At 27.8% G+C, this 27,957-nt stretch overlaps 1 protein-coding gene and 1 long non-coding RNA gene across 2 annotated transcripts; one reads left to right on the forward strand and one right to left on the reverse strand.

The window, feature by feature from the left end:
- Positions 1-14,087: 14,087 nt before the first annotated feature.
- LOC130015389 (uncharacterized) lies at positions 14,088-15,215 on the forward strand. The gene is made up of 3 exons (XR_008790554.1): positions 14,088-14,163; positions 14,813-14,904; positions 14,990-15,215. It is a non-coding gene; the product is annotated as an uncharacterized LOC130015389 (long non-coding RNA).
- An 8,188-nt stretch (positions 15,216-23,403) lies between these two features.
- LOC126678133 (guanylate kinase 2-like) lies at positions 23,404-26,888 on the reverse strand. The gene is made up of 11 exons (XM_050373014.2): positions 26,604-26,888; positions 26,206-26,241; positions 25,943-26,050; positions 25,777-25,853; positions 25,547-25,676; positions 24,975-25,337; positions 24,438-24,559; positions 24,222-24,357; positions 24,097-24,142; positions 23,898-24,000; positions 23,404-23,814 (listed from the first exon to the last, which is right to left on the reverse strand). The coding sequence occupies exons 2-11, from the start codon at positions 26,206-26,208 to the stop codon at positions 23,697-23,699; spliced, it is 1,206 nt and encodes a 401-aa protein (XP_050228971.1). The 5' UTR covers positions 26,209-26,241; positions 26,604-26,888; the 3' UTR covers positions 23,404-23,696.
- Between the last annotated feature and the right edge of the window lie 1,069 nt (positions 26,889-27,957).

The following is a 27,957-nucleotide window of genomic DNA, read 5'->3' on the forward strand; positions in this document are numbered from 1 at the left end:
CATTTTGTTATAAATTTATAGTACAATAATCATTCTAAAACTTTTTTTTATTTGGTAATCATTGTGTAAAAAGATTATAGTTCGATAACTGGAAAACTATTTAACCCGTAAATACTATTATTACTTCAAAAGAATAATTTATTAAGTTTAGCCTATAATTTATATAAAATTTATTTTCTAATCTCTTGCTAATATTTGTAGAATTTTCTAGATTTATGCGTCAAAATTAGATATGTCATAGTACAAAATATTTTATATTAAAATTAATTACATGTGAATGAGTCATTTATAAAATATAAAAAAATAATCAATCTCTAATTTAAGAAGTAATCAATATCATTTAGAAAAGTCAAATCATTTTTTAAATCCAACTTTTCTATCTTTTATCAATTACGACAAAACCTTTAATTTTTATTATTATGTCTAATTTGCAAGCTTTTCTTACAATTGTGACTAAAATTTTAAATTTCATATGTTAAATCCAAATTTTAATATTTTTTTATCAATTATGGCCAAATTTTAAATTTTTGTCTAACTTATAAAAAGAATTAATATGAATATTTGGTCATAATTAAATAAAAAAAATCCAAAGTCTTGGATTTTAAAAAATAAAAATTAAAGTTTTGGTCATAATTACAAAAAAATATCCAGATTGGATATGATTATAAAAATTAAAAGATTTTGTCGTAATTGCTAAAAAAAATAAAAATAAATAATGATTATCCTTTTGAGAATTTCAAACAAATTAATTCTTTTATATACACGTTAAAAAGGGATTATTGTCGCGTATTCAATTTTATATTTTGAAATTTGGTGATTAGTAATATATATTGATTTAATATTAATTTATAATTAATAAAGCGCATGAGCAATCAATGCTGAATATTAGAGGTATACTATATAATTTTGAATGTCAAGTAGTATACAAAATTGTCAAGAGGAGTTTTGATATCGAACACTATAGTATTGATTTAGATAAATAAGACGAATAAAAGTAAATTAATATTTTCTAAAAATGTGGTCTATAATATGTATTGGCCTATTAATATTTTTTCTGTAGAGATAACTATTTTAAACCCCTGAAATTTGACATATTACATTAAATAGACCTTGATATTTAAAAATTATACTAAGACACTCCTCAGTTTTGTAATATTATACTAAAACATTCGTTCGTTGTATTTTCCGTTAGACAATCGTTAATTAAAAAATATATACTATATGCCTCTTGAAGTTTAATATATTACAATGATCAGCCATTTTATTTTTCAATATTACACACTTTACCTCTATTTATATTTTTAACATGTTTAATTCTTCAAATCTGATAAGATAAAAAATATATAAATAATAATTTTTTTATAATTACTACGTCTTGTTGTAATTTATTTTTAATATAAAATAAATAAACTCAGTAATAAGTATTATTAATTTATTTTTAGTGTACTTTAATTCATAAAAAGATAAAAAAAATATTTTTGACATGCTTTTTAATTAAAATTTAACTTTTTCATTTTTGTTATTTGTAATGTAGCTTTTTTTTTAATTTACCTTATTTTACAAAAGAAGAAATTAAACATATTACTATCATTAATTCATACTTACTATTATTTATATTTATTTTATATTAAAAGTAAATTATAATACTATCTATTAACTATAATATAAAACAAAACAAAAATTCTTTTTTTTTATTATTCATTTGTTTTTTTATCTTATCAAATTTAAGATTAGATAAAAATGGGTTTTCTTTAAGTGTCTATCAGCTGGAAATTATACTAACAGAAATTAGATCTATGAAAAGGTTTACACAATTTTATATTTTTCCCCCAAAGAGGGACCAATGCTTATCAAGATTTGGTAGAGCTTTTGAATAAAATTGCTCTTATAGTGGTAGCAGTTGATGCTGCTGTTGTAATACTATTTTGGATTTGCTTCATACTTAATTAAATTGCAGAAACTTTTCAAGATTTCAAATGCTATATTAATAGTATCTTGGAATGTTTCTATTGCTTTCTTCCATGAAAAAACACCTTTCATATTTAAAGCATTAGTTTAAAAACCAGACTAGCCAGTTCAACTGGTTTGATTACAAATTGAAGGATGTTTAGTCTGGTTCGATTTCTTTTAAAAATTAAAAATGTGACAATCGGTTTGAATAAAAAAAATACTTGTTGTTAGTCATTGAACCATTTGAACGGTAAGAACTCCGATTTGTATAGATTTAAGGAAATTAACATCTAAAAATTTGATCATTTAAAAAAATAATTTGGACATTATGATCCGTCGATTTTATGAATTGAGATAAATATATTCAACCTGCAATATAAATCTATTTTCAAAAACACAGTCTTCATTTTAAATCCACATAACTCTTCCTAAACTGAAATAAAAGATTAATTGTATAAAATAATCATTCATGAAATTACAAAGTTATAAAAATATAAATCTCAAAAAAAAAATTTAGCTTGATTATAATTTTTTCAATCTTGTAAAATTAACGGATCAGAATTTTCAAATTATTTTGTCGGAATATATTTTACAAAATAATTATAATTGTTGATCATTTTACCTAAATTTAATTATAATTCATTTGTTTTTATTTTTGTGGTTAAACCGACGGAACCTATATATTAAAGGCCTAATATTGGAAAAAAAAGTCAAACCTTTACGACTTGTTGCAATTTTATCTAAACCTTTTAATTTTTACAATAATATCCAAATTGCATTTTTTTATTGCAATAATAGCCAAATTGATGGCTAAACTTGTTGTTTTAATTAAGATATTAGGCTATCATTATTTTTTGATGTATAATAATCTATATCTATACTATATATAAAAAGCACGGATGGGGGGGAGGACAGGAAAATTTACTGAATAATCCTTTTCAGTTTACTAATAAATAAAGATTTTATAGTCATTAACTAATTAGTTATTTAATTAATCACTATTGTAATTAAAATCCTAATTAGAATAGTTAGCTAAATTATCTCCAATTTAATTTTTAATATGTAAACAATAACTAAATTGTCTCCAAATTAGTAGGAATACCTATCTTTTAGTTTGATTGAACTATTTTAAAGATATTATTAATAAAATTAAGTTAATTATTTAATTATGGTTATTATAAAACCAAAAGAAAAAAAATCAGTATGGAAAAAATTTAATAACCGAATATATTATATTTACTTTTACAAAAATTCTTAACTAATTTAATATTAATTATAAATAAAAAATTGATATAATTATAAAAATTTACTAATATGTTCATTGAGGAGATACGTTACGAGCCACGTGCATAGCACGTAATGCGAAACTAGTATAGTAAAAGTTTCAAGAAATGACAAAAAAAATAAAAAAAATTCAAATAAAAAGTACAATTTGGCTATTATTACAACAAAATAATGCAACTGGATATTATTGCAAAAATTAAAAAGTTTGTATAAAATTGTAACAAGTCGTAAAGGTTTGGATTATTTTTGCCATTAAGCCTATATTAAATCATGAACCATTGGCCACACCGGTTCGATAACCGGTTAGGATTGTAAAACAGTGATTTAAAGTGTAATTAGCTAGCTACTTTGTTGAAAACTTTAATGAAAAAGAGGTCTCTCTTTATGATCTCTATATCTAAATTAATACCCACATGAAAAGTGCATGTGCTACGCCTTTTACACCTCTCAAAAATGGCACCTTCAAGAAAATCAAGGCATCAACACTCAACACCTCAACAAACATCAATGGATCATACTCAATCTTGGAGATGCAAAGAAGAAAATAATTCATGTTCTACACCAAAAGCTAAGAGATTCAAAATACCACAGATCTTGTCATGTCCTCAAGCTCCTATGAAGAGAAGGGTACCCTCAAATTTCTCTAATAATCATTCTAACATTACTTTTTTTGCTTCTCCTGATATCGAACTTTTCTTCTTCTTTGCATTCAACAATATCACAGCTTAATTAATGTGTGTAATAAATTAGGGTTTTGAATATTATTACAAGAAACTTGATCTTGTTTTTTGTTTTTAGTATTTTCTTGTTAGGGTTTTCTGTATTTCTTGAGTGTTCTTGTCTTGAACAATGAATAATCTCTTTATTTTCTGATGCTGCAATTATTATGTTACTGTAATTTATTGAGTCAACAATATGAGAAAGAAAAAGGGTAATTGAAAGTAGAAATTAACTATAGAAAGCTACTTTTAAATGATCTTGGATGATTGAAATATTCTTCTTTAGTCCTTTTGCACTTCAATTAGCTTTTTTATTATCGAAAGTGATTTGTAATTTACTTATTATTATTATTAGTGATCTTAATCTTAATAACTTTGTTCCTATCTTCCATAAATTCAATCTTTAACCATGCACTCTGGTAAGCCAGTTACTATGGAGATGATAATTTTATCCCAATCAAGGATCATAGACCATTCTATTAAGATATCATTTTTTTTATATAAAATTACATCAATAGAGTCTGAATTTTTTAAAATTTACTATTTTCATACCTCATTTTTTTTAATGTTAATTTAGTATTATTAATTTGTTAAAAATATATTAAATAAGCTTTTCAGTCATTTTTTTTTATCATCGGTGTGCTAAGAGATCAAAGAAGTCTCATATTTATTCAATTTTGCTGTCATATCAGTAAAAAAATGATGATGATATATGCAAACAATAAGTGACTAAGAAATCGAAATGACAAGTCATATTCGTAAATTTGAAATTTAATTTTGAGCTCGTTTAAATTTAAAATTTATTTAAATGATACCTTTCAAAAAATATACTAATTTAAGAAAATAAAAGTTCATGTTATTCAAAATAGTTTAGACACCACTAATATATTTTTTTGTAATTTTTATCTTCCTAGTTAAAATGTCCAACACAAATGTAATTAGTGTTCTTTTTCTTTTATTTAGAGTGGATCTCCTTAATAATTCCTTAATAATTAACATGATAATTATTTTCTTTAGGTAAAAATATATTTATTTACACGTAGCTATTTAGCTCGATTATCAATTATATCATAACTTTAAAATGCTGTTTATTTAGTCTATATATCTATTATATATTTATACGTACATATTTTGTACCCGATGTGGTGTGGTGTTGTATATATCAATGGCACTACAAAAATTTGGTTCATTTGCAAGTTTGCAACCAACATATTTGAAGGCCTTTAAAGCGGTGGTTATATGCATACTAAACACGACCATAATTAAGTTTATCCAATCCTTAAAATAGAATAAGTCTCGAACTATTTGAGGGTAATATGTTTATCTGCACCTTTTTTTTTGAGACTATCTTTATCTGCACCTATATAATATAACATATTAACATAATTTCGGGTCGCTATTTCTCTGTAAAATTAGCGGGATATATAGTATAGCGAGAAAAGAAATATGCGGACCTAAATTATCTATATATAATGTTGTCAAATGAATAGAAATATTAATAAAAAGTCTAAGATCATTTGCATACGGAAATTCGGTCGCTAAATTACATTGAAGAATTGTATTTCGTCATAGTGACTTTGACGGCGAAGCCTATTACAACAGCTTGTGACGGAAATTTTCTAGTCGCAATTATAGATTAGTACGTACTTTTAGCGACCATTTTTTCTTCACTAATAGCATGTTTTCTTGTAGTGTGATAAATTTTGTGTACGGTAATATTATATTACATCATGCTCTAAACGAGTGGTGGAAATATTTAGTAAAGACGGAAAAGATAATAGATCAAACTAATATATCTATCTAATGAGTCATAATGGTAGATAAATTGTGTTTGAAAAATTTAAAATTTATCAACATACTCTTTACCCATTTTAAGTCAACATTGTGCTAAAAAGATAATCCAATAAGCAGATTTAAAATCCACCAAGCCTATTAACTTAAAAAAATACTAAAAATGACAATGATGTGGTGCGGCTTTAGGTGAGAATCCCATGGAATTATATATAATCTCCAAAAAAAGAAGGATTAAACAAAAACAGAAAGCAAAAAGGAGAATTAAAGAAAAGAGTACGTAATTAATTAGAGTGAAGAGTGGGTTAAATTATAGTGTCAGTTCTGAGTTTAGGCATCCAAGAAAAGAGCTCGTGCGGTTCTGTTCTATTTCTCATTCCATCGCCTACTTTAACACTCCAATTTACTCATTTTCATTTTTCGAATAATTCAAATAACATCACTATTGTCGCCTCATTTGTTTTCTTTTAATTGTTTTTAGAGTTAATTGTTATCTTTTTCAACTTAATTCCAAGAGGTCCGTATTCTCATTTTTGGAGGATTTTGTGGTTTCTGGTGGTATGAAAAATATAAAAATGTAAAAACGAAAGAGCATTTCAGAAAAAGACGCAAGATAAAAAAAGTGTGATTTTCAACTGTTATTGTAAAGCAGTGTTCTTTTCTAAACTTTGTAATAGGAAGTTTGCTTACTCAGGATTGGATTTCTATAGAAATTTGATGTGAATTCTCTTCTCGGAATTTTAATTTTTTGTCTTTCTCTTACCTGTAGCCTCTATTTTGTCTCTTCCAGGCGATCGGAAAATTATAAAGAAATAGTTAATATATTCAAGATAATAATGTATTTACAAAATTCCGTCAGTGTGCCACCAGAGGCGGATGTAGGCTTTATATGATGGGGTCCATGGACCCCATCCTTTTCCTAAAATAAAAAATTTCCTATAAATATATATAATATAAATAAGATAAAGAAAATAAAATGAATCGTAATTAACCTAAAATGGCAGCACCTAATTGTTCTAAACTAAAAATTACAAATTTGATAGCAATAAAATAGACATCAATAAAATACCATTTTTTTATTTCAAAATTTAAACTTATAAATTAAAGTTTTAATCAATTCAATTTAAAAATTTAATAAATTGTATATATATTTTTATTTATAGATTTTTATTAAATTTACTAATAAAGTAGAATTCAAAAAATATATGTAAATTTCTAATTAAATTTTAGCATCAAATTCTTCCATGAGCGTAAAAATTTCTCCTTCCTATTAATAACAATTTTTTTATTAAATTTTAAGAATTTCTTTATTCAACTATTAATGTAAATTTAATCTAATAATTAATAATTTGGTCTATGTATATATTTTTTATTTAGTAAATTCTATTGATATATTTAAATAAACAGTCGGTTGAATTTAATAATTTTTTAATTATCTAACGCGATACACGATATACGGACCCCACCACACAGCTATCCTGGGTCCGCCACTGTGTGCCACCTTGAGTGTGCCACTTCTTGTGCGAAAGGTTTGGACTGACTTTTGCCACTTCTTATGGCCTAATATAAATATTATTCATAAATAAAAACATCCATGCAACTTCACATTTTTTTTCATTTTAATCACGCCGTTTAAAAATCGCCATTTTCATACACGAACTATCAATTTTTCTCAAATCCATATGCTGTTCAAAAATCCGGTGAAAATTGTTGAGTTGGCCACCGAGTAGTGACATGCCATAACGAATCAAATAGTGACACGTTATCAATTTTCGTCGGATTTTTGAACGGTGTATGAATTTCGAAAAAATTGGTAGTTGGTGTATAAATATGACGATTTTTAAACAACGTGATTAAAATAAAAAAAATGTGTAAAGTTGATGAGTTTTTTTCCATTTTATTTCAATTTGTATTTTTATCATAAAAAATTCAAATACGAAAAAGGTATATATTTGAGTTTTTTTCCACTTCAATTTAAACCAGTAGCTAATAATTAAAATTGAAGATTAAAAAAAAATCAAAAAATAGGGCACCTTTTAATAATTAAACCAAAAAAATTTAGTAAAAAAATTAAAACGTAATTTCTCAAATTTTATAAAAACAACGGTAGTTCTTTTCTAACTTTATGAGTTATAATAAGGAACCCTTGTATGTAACCAGTAAGTTTAGCAGAAGCTATTGCAATTCTAGTGTCGTTTCACCTCGGCCAGCGGAAGCTATTGCAATCCGAGATGTGCTGAGTTGGATAAAGAGGTGGAATAATGTCGTAGTTGAGTCGGACACGCTCGAAGTAGTGCTGGACATCCGAAATAATGCACGCATGCATTCAGACATTTTGGTTGAAGATTGTGCTAAGTTGACGAAACAATTTAGTACTTTTTCCATTTTATTTGTAAGATGATCTAAGAATCAGGCTGCACATTTGCTAGCGCAATATGCTCGTTTCTTGTCAGGTCATCACGATTGGATTTCCATCTTTGCTAAATTTCTTACACATGTAATCGTTTCGGATTTAATCTAATGAGATTATTTGAGTTTCAAAAAGAAACCCAGTAAGTCAAGGCCAAGCCTCTCCGTCTCCATAAGCATGCATAACTGCATATAAATAGCCGGAGCTATCAAAAATTCAATTACATCGGTGGCACTTACTAATTTTTATATAAGTTCAAACTTGGTTCAAATTTTATATATCTTTTTTAAATTAGACTAAATATTCCATTTTAAAAAATAATATAATTTTCTATTTTAATAAAAAAAATACAAAAAATACCTCACCTTTTTAATATTTTTATGTTTTTATTCTAAAACCTTTTTATATTATAATTATATCTATTTTTTTTATTCTAAATATTTTTCTTTTGCTCTGAATGATCCCCTGTTTTTATTTTCTCTCTCTCTCTCTCTCTTCTTTTTTCAATTTTTTCTTTTTTTTCGTCTTTTTTTTCTTTTCTTTTTTTTCGTCGTTCCTTCACGGCGTTTTTCTAATTCATCTAGCAATTGACCCGGTTGTACACGTTCGGCCTCTTATCTTCTAAAGGAGCACTGTTAACACCCAATTATGCGTCCTCTTACAACCCAATGCGTCCTCTTGCAAATTAATCAACAAATCGTTAGCATGTTCTTTTCCTGCTTTTTGTATCGCAGGCTCTCCTTTTGTTAAGGCCTTCGCCTTCAGGGTGAGTCAGCAATTTCACAAATTTGTACGTCATACCTAACTTGTTGGATTGTTGTCATGGATCAGCTGAATTCCCTTGAATTTCATATCTATTAGTTGTATGGGGAACAATAGCTCTGGTCGGCAACAAATTTCCCTGAGAAAAGCTTCCCCAAATTATCTATGGCAGTTGTTAAATTACCCAGGGGCGGAACCAGACTTATGGCTGAGGTAGCGATCGCCCCTGCAATTTTTTTTTTAACAAAAACATCCTTGAACTTTTTTTTTTGAAAAAATATAGTAATTTTTATGTATTTCGCCCCCTCAAAATAAAATTTGTATGATTTCGTCCCCCCATTTAACAAAAGCTAGTTCCGCCCCTGAAATTACCCATATTCGCCTTGATTTCTTTCTGAACAGTGGTATGACCGATCATCATGGTTCTCATCACCGAAGACATTTACTGTATAAATTTGTCAAACATATATTTGTCGATTTTCTTGAGCTATTTCATCTTTCATGATGGTAAAATCGGCTTGTGATAAAGATTGGCGAGTTGGAGGAATATCACGCGAATATTCGGCAACCTCTTTTGCGGCATCGACATCTGAATTTTACGCGAAAGAATCATTGTATGTCGTTTCAGTGGAGGGTATCAAAGTCACTTTAGGCGGTTGTTATCCACTTTTATCTCTTTTAACCATGATGTTTTCAATGTCTGAATTAAGATCGTCCGTAAGTATGTTTTTCCTTCCTAATTGAGCTCGGATGTGAGACCGAGTGTGCCTGTAATCTTCTTTGGAAAGATCGGTTTTTATGCTGACCATAAAAACGTCCTTGGTGGAGTCGCCAAAAAATGTTCGCAAAAAAATATTTTCAAACTCGAACCTTTGAATTTATGATTGGGAATTGCTCGAATCAGATTCTATAACTAGTTTAGTTTAAAGAAAAATATAGGGCTTCAAAAAAATAAAATAAAAACTACAAATTATAAGGATTAATCAAGAGACTAAAAAATCCACACAAGATTAATAGTAGAGTTATTCCTAAATAAATAAATAATTTGGAAATTGCTGGATAAAAATTTGAGCTAGGTTTTAATTCGATTGTTTCGGTAGATAAAAAGTAACAATACAAATTCCGGCTGTATATAATAACCTACCTTGAGTTTTAATACGATTAAAATCCTACTCATAACAGATATGGGAATTAGAGGTGTGCCTTCGGTTTGAACCGAACCAAACCGAACTAAATTTTTGGGTATTAAAAATCGAACCAAACCAAAATTTAAGAGAAAGAAAATATTTCAAATCAAACTGAACCGGTCGATTCGGTCGTTATTTCGGTTCGATTTTCATATAAAACAGTCATGACTTTTTTTACACTCAAAATTAAACCGAACCGACCGACCAAAATTTATGTACAATTTTCAATTAAATCGAACCAAATTTATGGTTTGATTTTTCAATATTGGTTCGATTTTGCACACCCTTAATAGAAATCCTAATAAAGCTAATCTTCTTATTAGATAAAAACAAAAGAAACCTACTATCTAAAATAGCTCTATTTGGGCCTTATTATCGAAACGAGCCCATTAGTTTTTTTTTTGTTTTTTAGCTCACGCCACATATTTTTAAGTGGGTGTAAACAATTATATATCTCAATTTAATAGAAAAAATATTCTACAAGTTATTTAAAAAATTCTAATAACATATAATTTAATTTTTGTCTCCTTTTGTTACATTTAACATTTATTACTATTCATATCAAAATTCATAATCAATAATAACAAGTGAACAACAAATATTAACAAAATTTAATTAAAATATTAGATGTAAGCAATTTATATCAATTAGATCAAAACAAAATGAAATTTAGCTAAAAATAAGCTGTCAAGTGGCAGTCATGACAGAAATAAATTGATAGTAAAAATAATTGAGAGGCAAAAATCATGTGGAAAAGAGGCTCAAAATTCGATGCAAATCCATCACCCAACTTGCAGTTTGGGACCCTGGATGAGCAAAAGTTTGGTAAAGGTACCAACTTGTATCTTTTCAGTACTCCTGTTAAAAGCTTCTCAATGCAAACTCATATGTGGAGCTATACAAGCCTCAAAAATTTGCAAAAACATCCTTCTTTTTGGGTTTTCTAGTTGTACATTTATATAAATTTAAATTAGGCTATACTTTTTTTTTATATAATTAAAAAGGAAAGTGTTTGTGCGAAGATTTGAACCCATAATTTTAACAATTTACTGCCCAACGTACATATGAGATACAACTCTTTGGTAATTAGGCTATACTTGCAAGTTTGCAATTGGCATAATTCTTTTTGGTTTTTATATTTGTTCTGTTTTTGACATTGAATTCCTCCATTTTTATTTGTTAACAATAAGTCTTTTTAATTTTATAGACTTGGATCTCTACATCATAAAAAGTTTTGATATCATTAATCTAGAGGTCTTATATCAACAAAAACAGTAAAAACAATTAAATAAAAATTTATTTCAGTCGCACTAACGGCACGTGAAGTACACACATTCCATTTCTGAGATGAATGGACCTAATGTTTATACAATTAAAAACATTGCGACTTAATGTTAACAAATAAAAAAATAGGAGTTCAAAGCTAAATAAAGAATAAATCAGAGACCCAAATATCTGCTTTGCTTTTGCAATACATAGAGAGATCGATTTGTTGTAACAACCTATTAGTTTTCCTTATAAATAGGGTGTACAAATTTGTTTTCAGTTCTGTTGGAAAGTAAATTTATTAAAATCCATTTAAAAATAATTAAAGCAAATTGAATTTAAAGCATATATTTCGATTCAATTTGTATCAATTTTCAGTTTTACCAAAATATAATAACACTATAATATAAATTATAGTTTTATCTCTAGAACATATAAGAATCACTACCACATAAGTCACTTTCAGCAACACTAACATTGCAGCACTATTGATATTGTTGCAATAGTACATGTAAGGCAACAGAAAAGTTACGGTTAAAAACCGTTGCACAGAAATTAGCAAAATTCAGAAATTTACAACATAAGGCAGCATATATGGAAAACTGTTGCATTAGCTTTATAATATGCAACAGTTTTACCAAATCTAGCAACACTTTTAAACTGTTATCTTATTTTAAATATAAAATATTTGAAAATTTCTAATTATAATGGGAAATTTTTATTATATTTTTATTTTAAAAAAATCAAAATCATATTTTTAATTTTTGAATCAAAATCTCATTTTTTTATTTTTAATTTTTTTTAATAATTTAATTTTTCTTATTCTATTACATTGCAGTTATCATTCTCAAGTATTTTTTTTAAAACTAAACAGTCCATTCCTTCTAGACAGTAGCTTTTTGCTAAAGTTCTGATTTCTTTGCATTGGAATTAGAACGCGATTGTTTTCATAAATATGATGATAAATTATTATAACTAGCAGCTGCACAATTTGCATTTGAACCAGCACTTGGAACAAAAACATTAATCTGTGGCTTCTTCACTTCACAGTCTAAATTTGGAATCAATTTTCTCTCTCAATTCCAAATAAAACTCGTTCGAGAACCTTTTAATTGACCTAGGGTTTCCATTTCAAATTTCAAAAAAAACCTCGCAGTTCAGGTCTCGTTCTCGTATCTATGCAAGAGAAGATCAACAAAGTCTGCGATCTCAGCCCTATATGTGTACTTTCTCAGTCAAGGTTTTAGTTTCTCTTCCTCGCTGATCTTTGTTTGTTTCCCCAAAAAATATATTAGAACGCAATTGTTTTCATTTTATTGAGAATTGTGTATGTTCGTTTTGTTAAACCTAAACAAGCTTACGATTTTTTTGATTTATGTTATTCTTTGCAATCAATAAGTAATCTCCATTTTCATTTTCAATTTCATTTGCGATTTCAATTTTATTTGCAATTTCAATTTCTTCGATTGAAAGGTAAGCTCTCATTTTCGTTGCTCTCTTTTTCAATTTCAATTGATTTACAGTGCATAATTTCCATCGATTGAAGGTAATCTCATTTTTAATTCATTTTCAATTTGATTTACATGCTTATTGTTTTAGAACCGGTTTTTGTGCGTGAATTTGTTTTCCATATTCTTATTCAGGTTCTTGGATTAGCTGTTAACAGGGATCCAAAGTTCACCAATCTTGTTGAGGTTTATTACTGGTAAGTTTATTCTATTTTATTACTTGTGCAAATGTTTTCAGAGTTGTTAAGTCTGAGATTATATAGAGCTTTGTAGAAAAGAAAATAGCAGGCATAGCTGTTTGAATAAGTATATTAGAAAACTTGTTTAATGAAGATATTTATATCATAGCTGCTGATGTGAAAACTCATGGTGATCGTTACTTATTGATTGCTAAAAGTGGAGGCCTAAAACATTATAGGGGTGAGTTTCTTTATCAAAGAATTATATGTTTTAGTTTTATTTAATATGGTGTTAAATGAGATTTTGAATACTAGCTGTCTGATTTCTTTCATGGATGCAGATAACAAATGTGATATTCCGTTCAAGTGAATACTATTGCTGTTGTGCACGTTTTCCTGATGAAGATATTGACGATGTTGATGATTATCGACAAGGGATGGTAATGGAGATTTTTTTGACATTTCTTGGCTGCAGGGTATAGATGTGTTAGCAGGATTAGAAACAGTTATCAGTCATATAGTGGTTAAGGAATTCCAGATTCCTTGTGCACATGCTCCTGCAATGCTGCCACAACCTTTGACCAGAGCTCTTTGTCCCAAATATTTAATGCGATCTCTTGATGATTCTACAATGGCCTAAAAATATAGTGGATGTAGGAGGAAATATATCTTACATGTGATTATAGTTGGCAAGTTGAAGATAATTTGATGATGGGTTGTACAGTTGTGCTTATGAAAGTCTGGCTGCGTTAATTAAGCATCTCTTTACTCATCAAATATGCTTTCTGCTTATGTCTGCAACAATTTTCGTCTAACTTCTTTCCCTTCCTTCGATTGCTGCAGCCTTATGGATTTGATGTGGGACAATCGGAGAGGAGAGCATTCCATAAAGGATTTGACCAAGGTGTTGAAGGTATACGCGTCGGAGGACAGGCGAGACGATTTTCTAGCACGTATGCTGTTAATTATGACTGTAATATTGGTTGAATTGGAATTAATTGTATACTGTTTATAAATTATGTTTTGCAGACTTTGTTAATTGTTCCACCTGAGCTAGCATATGGAAGTAAGGGAGTTCAAGAAATTCCCCCAAATGCGACAACAGAGGTACGAAGTTTATCATCTCTTTTGATTTATAAAAACATTCATTTTAGTTTTGTTTGGAACATATAAAGGATATTTAAAATCTTTTACGCATCTGAAAGCGAATTGATCACCCATCGATCCTTTAATTCTGGAATAGCAAACCATATATCATAAGAAAATTCATATGAATAGTTAAATGATCCAAGATCATTACTGAGCTTATCCTTCCATTTTTTTTCAAAAGAATTTGCTTTCATGCTATCTTCCTAAATTAGTAGCTCAATGCTTGATTGGTAAGAGAAAAATGAGAATTTGATTTCTTCTTAAAAGAACATACGAGGCAATATTTGCTTAAATCTGAGGTGTGGGATGAACTAGTCAATTTGATAAAGTCACAGTTCCTCTTTTTCCCAATGTCATAAATTCTTCAATATCAATCTTCATAAATTGATCTCAAGATGGATTACGGAAAGCGGCTTTGACTTTGCTAAGTTACATTTCTTCAGAAGCACATAGAATACTTCAGTTAGAGTGTTGGCTATAGGAGATTATATGTAAAACAAAGTAGAAAAAAATAGGCTTTCTACACTGTCTACATATTAAATGACTGCCATTTTTCCTTCTAGACTCATCCAGTTTAATGTGACTGTTATTCCTTTTGAATTTGCAGATAGATGTTGAACTGCTGTCCATCAAAACAAGCCCATTCGGGTGAGTGAAAGACTTCCAAGGAGTTTCATGTACTTCAACTCGCAGGAAGAGGTACGACACCTTCAGTTTAGTTAAAGTGCTAATGCAGTCTATTAAGCATTGAGCTGAAATTGAATAATATTGTTTTCATTTGCAGACGTTGGCTAAATTTTGAGCGACACTCTAGTTAAGTACTCGTTCTTATGCACATTTATCTTATTATGTATTATGTTTGTATATATTGAGTATCATTGTTTATGGTTTTGCAGGATTTCAGGAAGATATTTGTGGAAAATGATTCCGTAGCAGAAAAGGCGCTCAATGTTTAGAAGTATAATCGTTATTTTTGATAAATATTTTGGTGAACATTTTATGTTTGTAATGTAATGGATGGATGGATGAAATATTTTCCGATTTTGAATTTTATGGATATTTTCCATTTTTTAATTTTGGTGAATATTCTGTTATTGCAATTTAGTTAATATTTTCCGTTTCTAAATTTAGCGTATAATTTTAGTTTCTGCTTTTAATTCTTGTTCTTTAAATATAAACTGTTGCGTATTCTATATAAACCGTTATTTAAATTTTTAGCCAAACCATTGCATCAGTATATATAAGTGTTGCCTAAAGTACCATCTAAATTGTTGCCTTATAAAAATAAATGTTGCCCAAAGTACTATACAATCGTTGCCTTATAAAAATAAATGTTGCCTAAAGAACTATACTAATCGTTGCCTTAAAAAAATAAATGTTGCCTAAAATGCATTATAAAACTGTTACAATAGAAAACTATAATAGACTACCGGTTTTTTAGGAAATTTTATTTTACAAAATTTTATCTTTTGTATTATTTTTACAAACTATACATATATGAATTAGAAACATACTATCATTTTACGCACAGAATTAAGATTTTACTATTTTGAGTTATGTTACTCTTATAAAGAAAATTTTTTATGGAGCCTTTTAAAGCAAGCTGCTTGATTCTTCTAATTTACCAGCTAGATGGAGAAGTCTCACATTTTACGTGCAACATTGAAGAATTTATACGAAAAACAAAATAGATTCATTGAAACTATACAATAGTGCAGGATATGTTCTTTACAACTTTTTAATAATGAAATAATAGTGGTAAATCAAGTTGGCAAATTGTTAAGGTTGGGCTATGACAACTAAAAATAGGAAAGATTAGGATAATACTCTATTTTCTAAAATAATTTGATTTCCTACCTCAAGAAGGAAAAGATAGAGAAAATACCTCATAATTTTAATGCTTTTATTTTTTTACTCTAAAGCATGTTTATATTGTAATTATACCTATTTTCTATTAATTTTTTACTCTAAGTACCTTATATGACAGTTGTCATATTTTTACATATCTCTCTTTTTTTCTTTCTCTCTCCTCTCTCTTCTTCTTCTTCTTCTTCTTCTTCTTCTTCTTCTTCTTCTTCTTCTTCTTCTTCTTCTTCTTCTGTGTTTGTTTTTTTCTACGTCAATTTTCTTCTTCTTCTTGATTTCTTCTCCATTTTTCTTTATACCTTCATCGCTTCGCCGCCGTTTCTTCATTGCTCCACCGTCACTGCATTATTCAATCATATTTTATTTTTTCTTTAATTCATGGTGATTATTGTTAACATTCAGATATAATTAAATTGCTCTTGAATTTTTTTTCAATTTTAGACCTAAAAATCTGCATGAAAAAACGATATTATGATGAAAAAACGATTTTCTGCACAAAAAACGATTTTCTGCAAAAAAACAGCATCTGATTATCATATGATTATCATAACACTGCAGAAAAAAAGATTTTTTATAAAGAAAACAGTCTCTGATTATCATATAAGTATCACTGTATTATCATGTTGTTATCATAACACTGCATTAAGAATGATTTTCTACAAAAAAAAATTGATTATCATGGTGTATTATCATCTCGTTATCATAATATAATCATATGATACCGAGATGATAATGTATTATTGTACCTAAATGATAATGTTATGACAACGACATAATAATAAAATTATGATAACAGTATGATAATATGAAAGCTATATAAAAAAAATTACATAAAAATTATGATAACGAAATGATAATGTGAAGAAAATAGTATGATAATGAAGTATAATAAGGTCATATTATCATATTATTATCTTCACCTTATCATCTTATTATCATAATTTTTTTGTAATTGTTTTTTTCATACATGTATCATACTATTATCTTCACATTATCATCTCGTTATCATAATTTTTTATATTTTTTTTGTCGTTCAGGTATCATATTATCATACTATTATGTTTACATTATCATCTCATTATCATAATTTTTTCTGTAATTTGTTTACATATATGTATCATATTATCATACTATTATCATAACTTTATTCTTTTATTATCATCTGGTTATCATACCGGTGTCATGAATCTTTTTGTTATTCTATTTTCATGTACGTTATCATCTAGTTATCATAACCTTATCATAATTCATTATCATCTAATTATCATACTCCAGTGTTATGATAACGACATGATAATCAAACACTATTTTATCTTACATTATCATAGATGTTATCATATATGTACCATAAATATTATCATCTCGTTATCATATAATAAAAAATTATCATATGACACTATTTCTGTAATTTTTTTTCCATGTAAGTATCATATGATAATGTTATGATAACAATATATGATAATATTATGATAAAAATATGATAATCAAACATTATTTTCTGCAGAATTTTTTTCCTGCAATGTTATGATAATTACATGATAATATAATGATACTCATATGATAATCAGAGGATGTTTTTCTATATAAAAATTATCTTTTCTGCAGTGCTATGATAAGGTGATGATAATGTAGTGATACTCATATGATAATCAGATGCTGTTTTGTTTGCAGAAAATCGTTTTTTGTGCAGAAAATCGTTTATTTCATCATAAAATCCTTTTCATGCAGATTTTTAGATCTAAAATTAAAAAAATCAAAGAGTAATTTATTTAAATCTGAAAGTTAACATAAATCGTATTAGTCACCACGAATTAAGAAAAAAAAATTAAAATCAAATATGAAACGAACGGAGAACGGCAGTAGAACGATGGCAGAGCGGCGACGGATTGACGGCGGAGCAGCGAAGAAAAAGAGAATAAAAATGGAAAAGAATAGAAGAAGAAAAGAAGAAGAAGAAGAAAAAATGGTGGGAAAAAACAAACAGAGAAGAAGAAGAAGAAGAAAGAAAGAGAGAGAAAAAAGAAAAAAATGACAGTTGTCACTTAGAGTAAAGAAAAATGGTTAGAGTAAAATAATAATAAAAATTAGGCATAATTATAATATAAACATGTGTTAGAGTAAAAAAATAAAAACAATAAAAAAATGAGGTATTTTTTTTATCTTTTTCTTGTTGAGGTAGGAAATCAAATTATTTTTAAAAATGAAGTATTTATCCTAATTTTCTCCTAAAAATATTATATTGTTTTTATTAAACTTGGAGAAAAAGTTCAAATTTCAAACTCTCATATTTGAATAATACGTTCCTATTAATAGATCATTAAGTTTAATTTCCGACTTTTTTTATGAATATTTTGGGTTCCTACATAATTAGCCTAAAATCAAATTAAAGACAATTCATTAATTTTATCACGTTATTAATTACTCTATAGAAAACATGTAATGAACTCCGTATGTTATATTTTATTACGATAAAAAGGGATCAATCAAATTTGAAACTTTCAAGTCGAATTATAATTATATGCCTTTGAAAAGTTTGTTGTTATTTCTGCTTACGTTGTCGGTTGTTCTTGATTCTTGTTTTGAGAATTAGTATCATTTATATTCTTGTGTTCTTTGGGAATGTTTTAGTTGTGCAAGGTATCAAACTTTAAATGGTATGTTTTTTATTCTTATTTTTGAGAATTAGTATTAATTATCATTTATAATTCATTTTTTTTAGAATATAAGTGGTACAAAGGTTTGAAAATATAAATTAATTCTGATATTATCATAGATATCAGCAAAATTTTAGCATCTAAGTATTCCTTGTCAAATTTTTATGCCTACAAGCAAATCAAATTCCAATAATTTATGCTATTTGAAAAATGAATGTGTTTGCACTAATGGAAGAGTCAAATTGAGGGCTGCCTGAGTGCCTTCATCTCAATACTAATTTTAGTTAATATCTTCACATAAAAAGATAGGGTAATTTACACAAATCCCTTAAAAGTGCTCTTATCTTATATTTTTACCTCAGCTTTTTTTATTTTGCAGTAATCTCTCAATAAAATTGAAAAGTTTTCAAAATTCCCTCATAACTCAAAATAAGCCATCTTTATAATATATTAAGACAACTTTATCCCTTCATCACCAGATCTTATTACACGCCATATGACCATCAAAACTATAAAGCTCACATGTACTCTCATCACCACGTCTTATTACACGCCACATCACCCAATTTCCCTTTTATTATATGATCTGATCATGATTTTATTGTTTTCTTATACCTATTTTTAAAGGAAACTTCATCTGTTTCAATTTTAATTGCGTGCAAATCAAATATTTTTTACTCTTTATTCTTTAGTTATTCAAATTTTTCACTCTTTAATTGTTCAAATTAAATCTAGAGAGTAAAAAAGATTCTATAGATTGCCCTTTTATTTACGTAGCAGCCACTAAACGTAAATTTTTTCAATTTAAATTAGTGTTTTATGCTACACTTATATTGAGTTAGAGCATTCCCAACAATTTTTTTTATAATAAATATCATCTTCTCTTAAATAAAGAGCATTTCAAATTTAAAAATTATTTTTTTTAATTTTACTCCAATAGACTCTCTAATTTTCAACTCTTTATTTTACTTAATAAATATTAATTAAATAATTTTTTATTTTTATTTTTATACTCCCTCCGCTTCAAATTGATAGGAAGTTTAGGACAAATACGGCTATTAAAAAATTTAGATTCTCTAGATAAAATGAGTTAATATATAAAAAAAAGTACCATACATGCCCTTATTTAATATAGTAGCAATTTTTGTTTTTTTAGTGATTTTTGTTATCTTTTCGAGATATTCTCTATAATTAATGAGGGTATGTTGGACAATTACTTAATAAGATAAATATCTAGTGCCTATAATTTGGGACAAAAAAAATTGAAATAGTGCCTATCAATTTGAGACGGAGGGAGTATTAGATTAACAAAATATATGTAAATATAAAATAAAGAGTGAAAATTGGCTCTTCACATGTAAGAGCCAAACTCAATCTTTTTTCTAAATATACATAATAGCTAGTCCATTGAATTTGCATTTTCTTATCACACTTTTTAATTCAAAGAGAGTGACTCTTTTAGACATTGAAATCATACTGAATTTATACAAAATTTACATTAAAAAAATAATAATTAAATGGAGACATTAATTTTGATGTTCTAATATATAGAGAAATTTGCTATTTTAATTTAAAATATTAAGTTAAAATATTATTTAGTTTTTATAAAAAAATTAGTTTATTAAGTTTACATTGAGTTTATATAAAGTTCATACCGACCACCGTAGATTTTTTTAAATATATGTTACTTTCAATTTACTATTAGTTTATTTATCACCTTATGAATTTATTTTTAATAGTGTAATTTTTTATGAATTAATTTAATTAGAGTAAGTAAATTTTAAATTTATAATTATTTTACTAATAAACTATTTTAAATTAGTTTACACGGAGTTGCTATTGAGTTCACATTAAGTTGATATCAAGTTCACATTGAGTTTACATTAGGTTCATATTGAGTTTATATTAAATTTACACTAATCAGTGGGAAAAAAATTAAAAGTTTACTTTCAATTTATAATTAGTTTATTTGTCATTTTAGAAATTTATTTTTGAATTATTAATAAATTAATTTGATTAAAATAAATTAATTTTAAATTTATAACAATTTATAAAAAAAAATTGAGTTGACATTAGGTTTACATTATGTCCATACTGATCACGGTATATTTTTAAAAATAAAATTACTTTCAATTTGCTATTAGTTTATTTGTCATTTTATAAATTTATTTTTAATAGTATAATTTTTTAATAAAGTAATTTGATTATAGTTAGTTAATTTTAGATTTATTATCAGTTTACTAAAATTTATTTTAGATTAATTTATATTGAGTTGATAATAAGTTTACATTGAGTTGATATTAAGTTCATATTGAGTTGATATTAAGTTTACATTAGGTTCATATTGAGTTTTTATTAAATTTACACCGACCACTGGGAAAAACTTTAAAAATTTATTTTCAATTTACAATTAGTTTATTTGTCATTTTAGAAATATATTTTTGAATTATTAATAAATTAATTCGAGTAGAATAAATTAATTTTAAATTTATAACAATTTATAAAAAAACATATTGAGTTGACATTGGGTTTACATTACGTTTATACCGACCACCGTAGAATATTTTTTAAAAAGTTACTTTCAATTTGCTATTTGTTTATTCGTCATTTATAAATTTATTTTTAATAGTATAATATTTTAATAAATTAATTTGATTATATTCATTTAATTTTAAATTTATTATCAGTTTACTAAAAATTTATTTTAGATTAATTTATATTGAGTTGATATTAAGTTTACATTGAGTTGATATTAAATTCATATTGAGTTGATATTAAGTTTACATTAGGTTCATATTGAGGTTATATTAAATTTACACCGACCACTATAAAAAAACTTTAAAAAGTTTACTTTCAATTTTCTAGTAGTTTATTTTTCACTTTAGTAACAATTAATAAATTAATTGAATTATAGTAAGTTAATTTCAAAATTATAATTACTTTATTAATAATTATCTCATATAGTTTATTTTGAGTTTACATTGAGTTGATATTAAGTTGATGTGTTTTCAATACATTAAGTTTAAAGAGACCACCACAAGAAAATTTAGATAGTTTATTTTTAATTTCTTAATATTTCATATATCATTTTATATATTGATTCTCAATAATATAAATTTTTAATAAATTAGTTTAACTAGATTAAGTTACTATTAAATTTATAATAAATTTAATAAAATTTACTTTAATTTACTTTAAGCTGATGATTAGTTTATATTGAGTTTTTTATTTAATCTATATTAACATTAATTTTATTACACTAAATCAAATTTAAATTTATAATTAATTTAATAAAGAAATTAATTTAAATTATTTATTTTAAGTTGATATGAAGTTTATACTGAATTTACACTGACCATAGCGGATCAGACCACCACATATATATTCATAAATAGTGTATAAATTTATTCAATACAAAATTTATGAAATTATTATTATATATTAAAATAAATATTATTATAATCATATATAATATAAAAATAAATTTATTTTAATTGAAAAATATTAATAGAAAAAAATTAAATGGAAAATAATTTGCATGTGACTCATACTTATAATTTATACCATTTTTAAAAACAAAAAATAATATTAAAAAAAAGAATAAAAAATTACAATTAATGAATGAGTAAGTAGTGCATGGGAGACTAATTACTATTAAAATTAATTACTGTAAATTAATTAGCAATTTCTTATGACAAATCTATTTATATTTAATATAAATTCAATTACACATAATTATTATATATTTTATCTATTATGAAAATGTTTCATAAGAGTGAAAAATAATAGACCTGATATTATAAATTGGTGATTAATTAGGTTAGTAAGCTTGTTTGAATAATAAGATTTGGATGAATATGGAATAAAGTTGAATAAGCAGTGGTGATTATATAAGAGTGTAGGGACACGTTATTAATGCATGAGTAGGTGGCACGCCTAAACAAATAAAGAAGCAAGTAACTTTGTGTAATAGAAGTACGGTAGTTAAAATACACTACATGGATAAAATAGGAAAATCACCTATTAAAAGGTAGAGATAGAAACTTATTGGGAAAAAAGAGGGATTTTTGCAAACAATAAAAAGCTGGGTCACTAACATAAAGATTTGAATTTTTGGGTGATTTGATGTAATTTTCTCAAAAAGATATTCAACAAAGGTTCACTTTGCCACTTTAGTTTGACACAAAATATATTAAAGATAAGCTCACGATTTTGAACAAAAACATTATAGTAATTGTTAATTTGGCTTATTTTACTTTATTTATTGGGATGGCAAAAAATAATTACAACAATTAAAGTTGAGGTATCGATAAATTATTAGATCACTTGGAGTGAAAGGTTAAAATGCCTATTTTATAATTGGTTTTGTTCAAAACCACAAGCTTAGCTTGATCTTTTATTCCAAACTACAGGGGACAAATGAACATTTATTAAAAAGTATCAGTAATTTTATAAATACAAACCTGAGTAATAAACATGAACATTATGTTATGTAATTTATCACTTGTGGATACAAATCTGAGTAATAAATATGAACATTATGTTATGTGATTTATCACTTGTGGATTAATTTTTACATCTCATGAGGAAAGATTCTTACCTAAATGGGGTCCATAAAAAACACATAGAGCCAACCAATCAAATGTTAAAAAATAAAAAATTAGAAAGAAACAAAATGTAAGATAACTGCATGCATTGAAGAAGTTGACAATAGATTTCCCGCATGAATCATAAATCATCCCTCACTGCCCATCAAGAGAAATAGCAAATGTTCAAACGCTAATCCAAACCAACTCTTTATCTAAAACAAACAAAGAATGATTGGAAAATAAATGGAGAATTATGCAATTACTAGCACATTCATTCAAATATCGAGCTTCGTCGCCGTTTCCTTTCTTTAGTTAATATAGCAAAGATTGAAGAAATTATGAACTTGAGAAATCAAGTTAGTCACGACGGGTGCTCCAATCGTTAGCTCAGCTCGTTGATCCCATTCAAACTATCAGAGAATGAGTCGATCGCATACACATTGAGTCCCCTTGTCCGTGCCGGTGCCCCTCCTTTGAGTGCAGATACATCCAATACAATCCTGAACAATCCGCGCAGTCATTGTTTACGGTCAAGAAACAATAAATTCATATAAAAGAAAAACAACAAAAAAGAAAAACGTACAAGCTCTTTGCTGCTTGCTGTGGCTCTGGTGTTCCGCATTTTATAATGATTTTATTGTCCGCTTTCGATATTGAATGGTCTTCAGGCAGATTAATCTCTTGGACTGTTGGAACACAATGGCAAGTCATTAACCACATTATCAAAGGGAACGCAAGGATTATATACACACAGGATCATGGAACGTTGGTAACAATCTTACTTGATTTCTGGGAGGCAACAGTTGTTCCATCTAATCCCAGGAGTTTCTAAATCAGATAAGAAGCATTATCGGATTAGTTCAAGAGTTAGCTTAGCATTATATCACACAATGCGAAAACTGAATACCTTGAGGTTCTCGTAACACTTGTCAAGGTTATCATTATACAAAATGTGCTCAAAGATGCCCGATGATTGTCCTTGTTCAATTTCTGCCTTTGCATTTCGAAGTCGCTTTAGAATCTGCTCTTCCACTTCAGTTCCCCTGTTGACAGAACTTAGATCAGTTTTGACATTGGAAGATATAGAAAATATTGAAGTTCCCTATGGATAATTTCAACAGACCTTGCACGAAGTCGCTTCTCAAGCTCGTCCATTGAGGGTGGACAAATAAAGATGAAAATTGCTTCCAGAGAGCTAGCCTTCACAGATCTAGCTCCCTGAACATCAATGTCAAGAATACATCTCTACAGCCGAAATGAAATGGCATCAATCAAAAGTATAAGCTTCTTGAAACAGCATAAAGACGTTTCAAGTTTGTAGAAATTAATTTAAGTTCAGGAGGCCTTTCTAATGAAAGAAAGGCCCTTTTACAGATCCTGCAGGCGAACATCAAATTCAAACTCAATATTACTTCTTGGTCATGTCTACTAATTGCTGCTCAACTACAAATTAAGCACAAATACTTTTTTAAGAAACTAACATTTTGTTTATGTTGCTAAAGTGTTTAGGATAAATTTCTAACATAAAATAAAAGATGTAAACTTTAAAACGGTTAATACAATACGTGGTCTTAAAAACAATTAAGACACGATTTTAAGATACTCAAAACATAGTATTGTTATGTAAATACATGTTAAAATGAAAGGAAAGTGTTTTTACCTTCCCTGCATCTGCCACCACCTCAACAGCTTCAATGCTGGTCCCATAAAGGTTTCCATGAACAGAAGCAAACTCGAGGAACTTCACGTCTTTTATCTCTTCCTCCATAACACTTCTCTCAGTAAAATGGTAGTGCACCCCATCTTTCTCCATGGCCCTTGGAGCACGGGTTGTGTGGCTTACTGAGAACCCAAACATGGATGGGAACTCCTTCATGAGCATTGCAATTAATGTCCCCTTTCCTACTCCAGAAGGACCACTAATCACAATTGGCTTCTCAGCATTTCCTGTCACACCCTTACTCCAGGCAACAACCTCCGTACCCAATTTTTTTCTGTTCTCCCTAACAAAATTAGTGTCCACCTGCAAATATGAAAATCTAGATGCTTTAAGCTAATGACTATTCTGCTCTAGTTCGCATAAAATACAGATCAAATCTATTGTCTTGTTCTCCATATCGTTGGGCACAACTTTGTTTCACAATTTTGATAACAGAATCGACCGTGGAAAGGAACTTGAACCCTCAATCTCCCTAATTAAATCTAAAGAAGTACAAGGCATGGAATACAAACCTCGAGAAACCAGATGCAGTCGTCAGGTGCAGATCCCTTATTAATTATCAAAATCCGATCATCGTCCAATAATACAGCTGAGTAACCTTTACATACCTTGGGCTTTGTTCCCAGCACAGTTGGAATTACCCTGAAAAAAATTATATCTCGACACAAATTAGGAATCCCAGCACTAAACACACTTGAACAAAGTAAAACAACAATTGCACAGGAAGATTTCATTAGCTCACCAATGCTCAGTAGCTTCATCAAATATGCGAACTCGGATAGATAATGTGGATTCTTCATCACTACCACCAATCACATACTAACAAAACCAAAAATTACAATTTCCCAATAAGCAAAGGCAATTACAAGCTAACAACATTAGTGAATCAAGTCCATCGTATATCTTACGGTTTTATCTCGAACAGTGATAGCAGTTTCGCAATCTTTAACCTTTAAACTAAATCCATTCTCATTTCCATTCTGCAACTCATCAACCACAAAAGCTGGAGCCTCTCCCTAATGAACATATTAAACGTAATTAATAAAATTATAATGGAACTATCTTACTCATCCACATTCCCATGCTAAAACTTACAATGAAACAATTATTTTGACAGATTTGAAACTAATAAAGAACAAAGAAAAAAGAAACAAAAAACTAAGAAGCTCACCATGGAGAAACTATGCCTCCAATACAAGAGTCAAGCCTGATGGAAACAGAGACAAATCAAATTAAAAGATCCATATTTTGTTGTTGATCTACCATTAAAGGTTAAAACACTATGAAGCTTGAAAAAGAAAATAAAAAAAAGACCCCACATAAATATACACCATTATAAAAACAGAAAAATCAGCAAAATGTAAGAATAACATTGCTAAATAAACTCCAACAAAACCCACATGCCCAATTTGGGCTTACCAAGAAATTGAACTAAAAATAATTCAAAACCTTGAATCTAGATCAAATAAAAAAAACACCCACCAAAGAATTACAGAGAGCTTAGTGGTGAAAGAATGGGCAGCAAAAAAGCAAGCTTAAGAATGTAGAAATCAAGACCCGTGTGTATACCTGTGTGAAGAGGCAGAAAATTAACGAGGAATTGGTTTGTGAGAAAGATTTGAGGCGGTGATCGGTATTTATAGGGAGAGAAGAATCAAAAATTGAATATCTTTATTTGAAAGTAAAGGGTAAAATGGAAACTTGTGTGAGAAGAATGATATGTGAAGGTTTGTCTCAGGTATATGTAGGCGGAGGAGGAGGAGGGTAGTATTTTTTAGAGAGAGAAAGAAAAAAATGGGGATTTAGAGAGAGAAAAAGTGTGGGAGGGTGACGATGGAGTCTGGCTGGCTGGCTGGCTAGGTTGCATTTACTTCATCAAACACCAAGACCGGCGCTCAATTTTCTACATTCTTTTTCATTTCTTTTTCTTTTTTTCTTAATTAAATTGACTTATATTAAATTTTCATTGAATATTCAGTTGAGCTTTAACTAACAATTTTTTTTTTTGAATATCAAGTAATGCTTTAAACTTTATTAAGAGGATCTAACTAAATTTTTCTTTAAAGGATATTATAAAAATATTTTAATATATCAATTATAATTGATGGAGTCTGCCTTCCGAGCCGGTGAGTAAGACCTGCAAAACAGAGTAGAAGCTAACCGGACGGTGGTTGTCCGATGCTAAAGTCAATTTAGAGTTTTGGGCAGTATTTTGTGTATATGAATGTAATTGTGATTCTAGGCATACCTCATACTCCTTTTATAGTAGTCGAATATACCTTGTAGAGTCATAATAGGTAAGTGAATCCTACTTTGTAGGGATTCGGTAATATAGTAAGGATTCTCCTGATTTGTCGAGATCTGATAAGAGCCCTATTTAGGAACGTCTTCCTAAATAGTCTTATCTTAAGGTAGAGTTTATCCTTTCATATTCGGTGTTTGCGTCCGAATAGGAGAATACTTCCATTCTTGGCAGTGTACCCGAATCCCGGACTTAACGCGCTTTAGGCGGATCCTATGGGATTCGGTCTTTGTTGGCGTATTACCGAATATCAGGGGATTCAGTATCTCCTTCAGGCCTTCGTGGGGAGTCCGGTATCACTCGAGAGCGGAGCTCCTATGACTCACGATTCGGTATCCATCAATAATTAACAATTATTTTAATTATTATTAAAGCATTTTTTTATTTTTATACAATGGAAAGAATGTAAAATTTAATAAAAACAAAATAGAGAAATAGATCAAAACCTCATTAATTTTATTAGATAATTCTCATTTTGTCTCAAAATAACTGGTATTATTTTTTTATTTTATATATTTATTGATTTTTAATAATATATTTTTAAATATATTTGAGCTGTAGGTCAATTACTGTAATCAATTGAAACAAAAATTCTTCTATATTTACTTAAGTTATAATTTA

Source organism: Mercurialis annua, linkage group LG4 (genome assembly GCF_937616625.2).
Source record: "Mercurialis annua linkage group LG4, ddMerAnnu1.2, whole genome shotgun sequence".
Taxonomy (NCBI): Eukaryota; Viridiplantae; Streptophyta; class Magnoliopsida; order Malpighiales; family Euphorbiaceae; genus Mercurialis; species Mercurialis annua.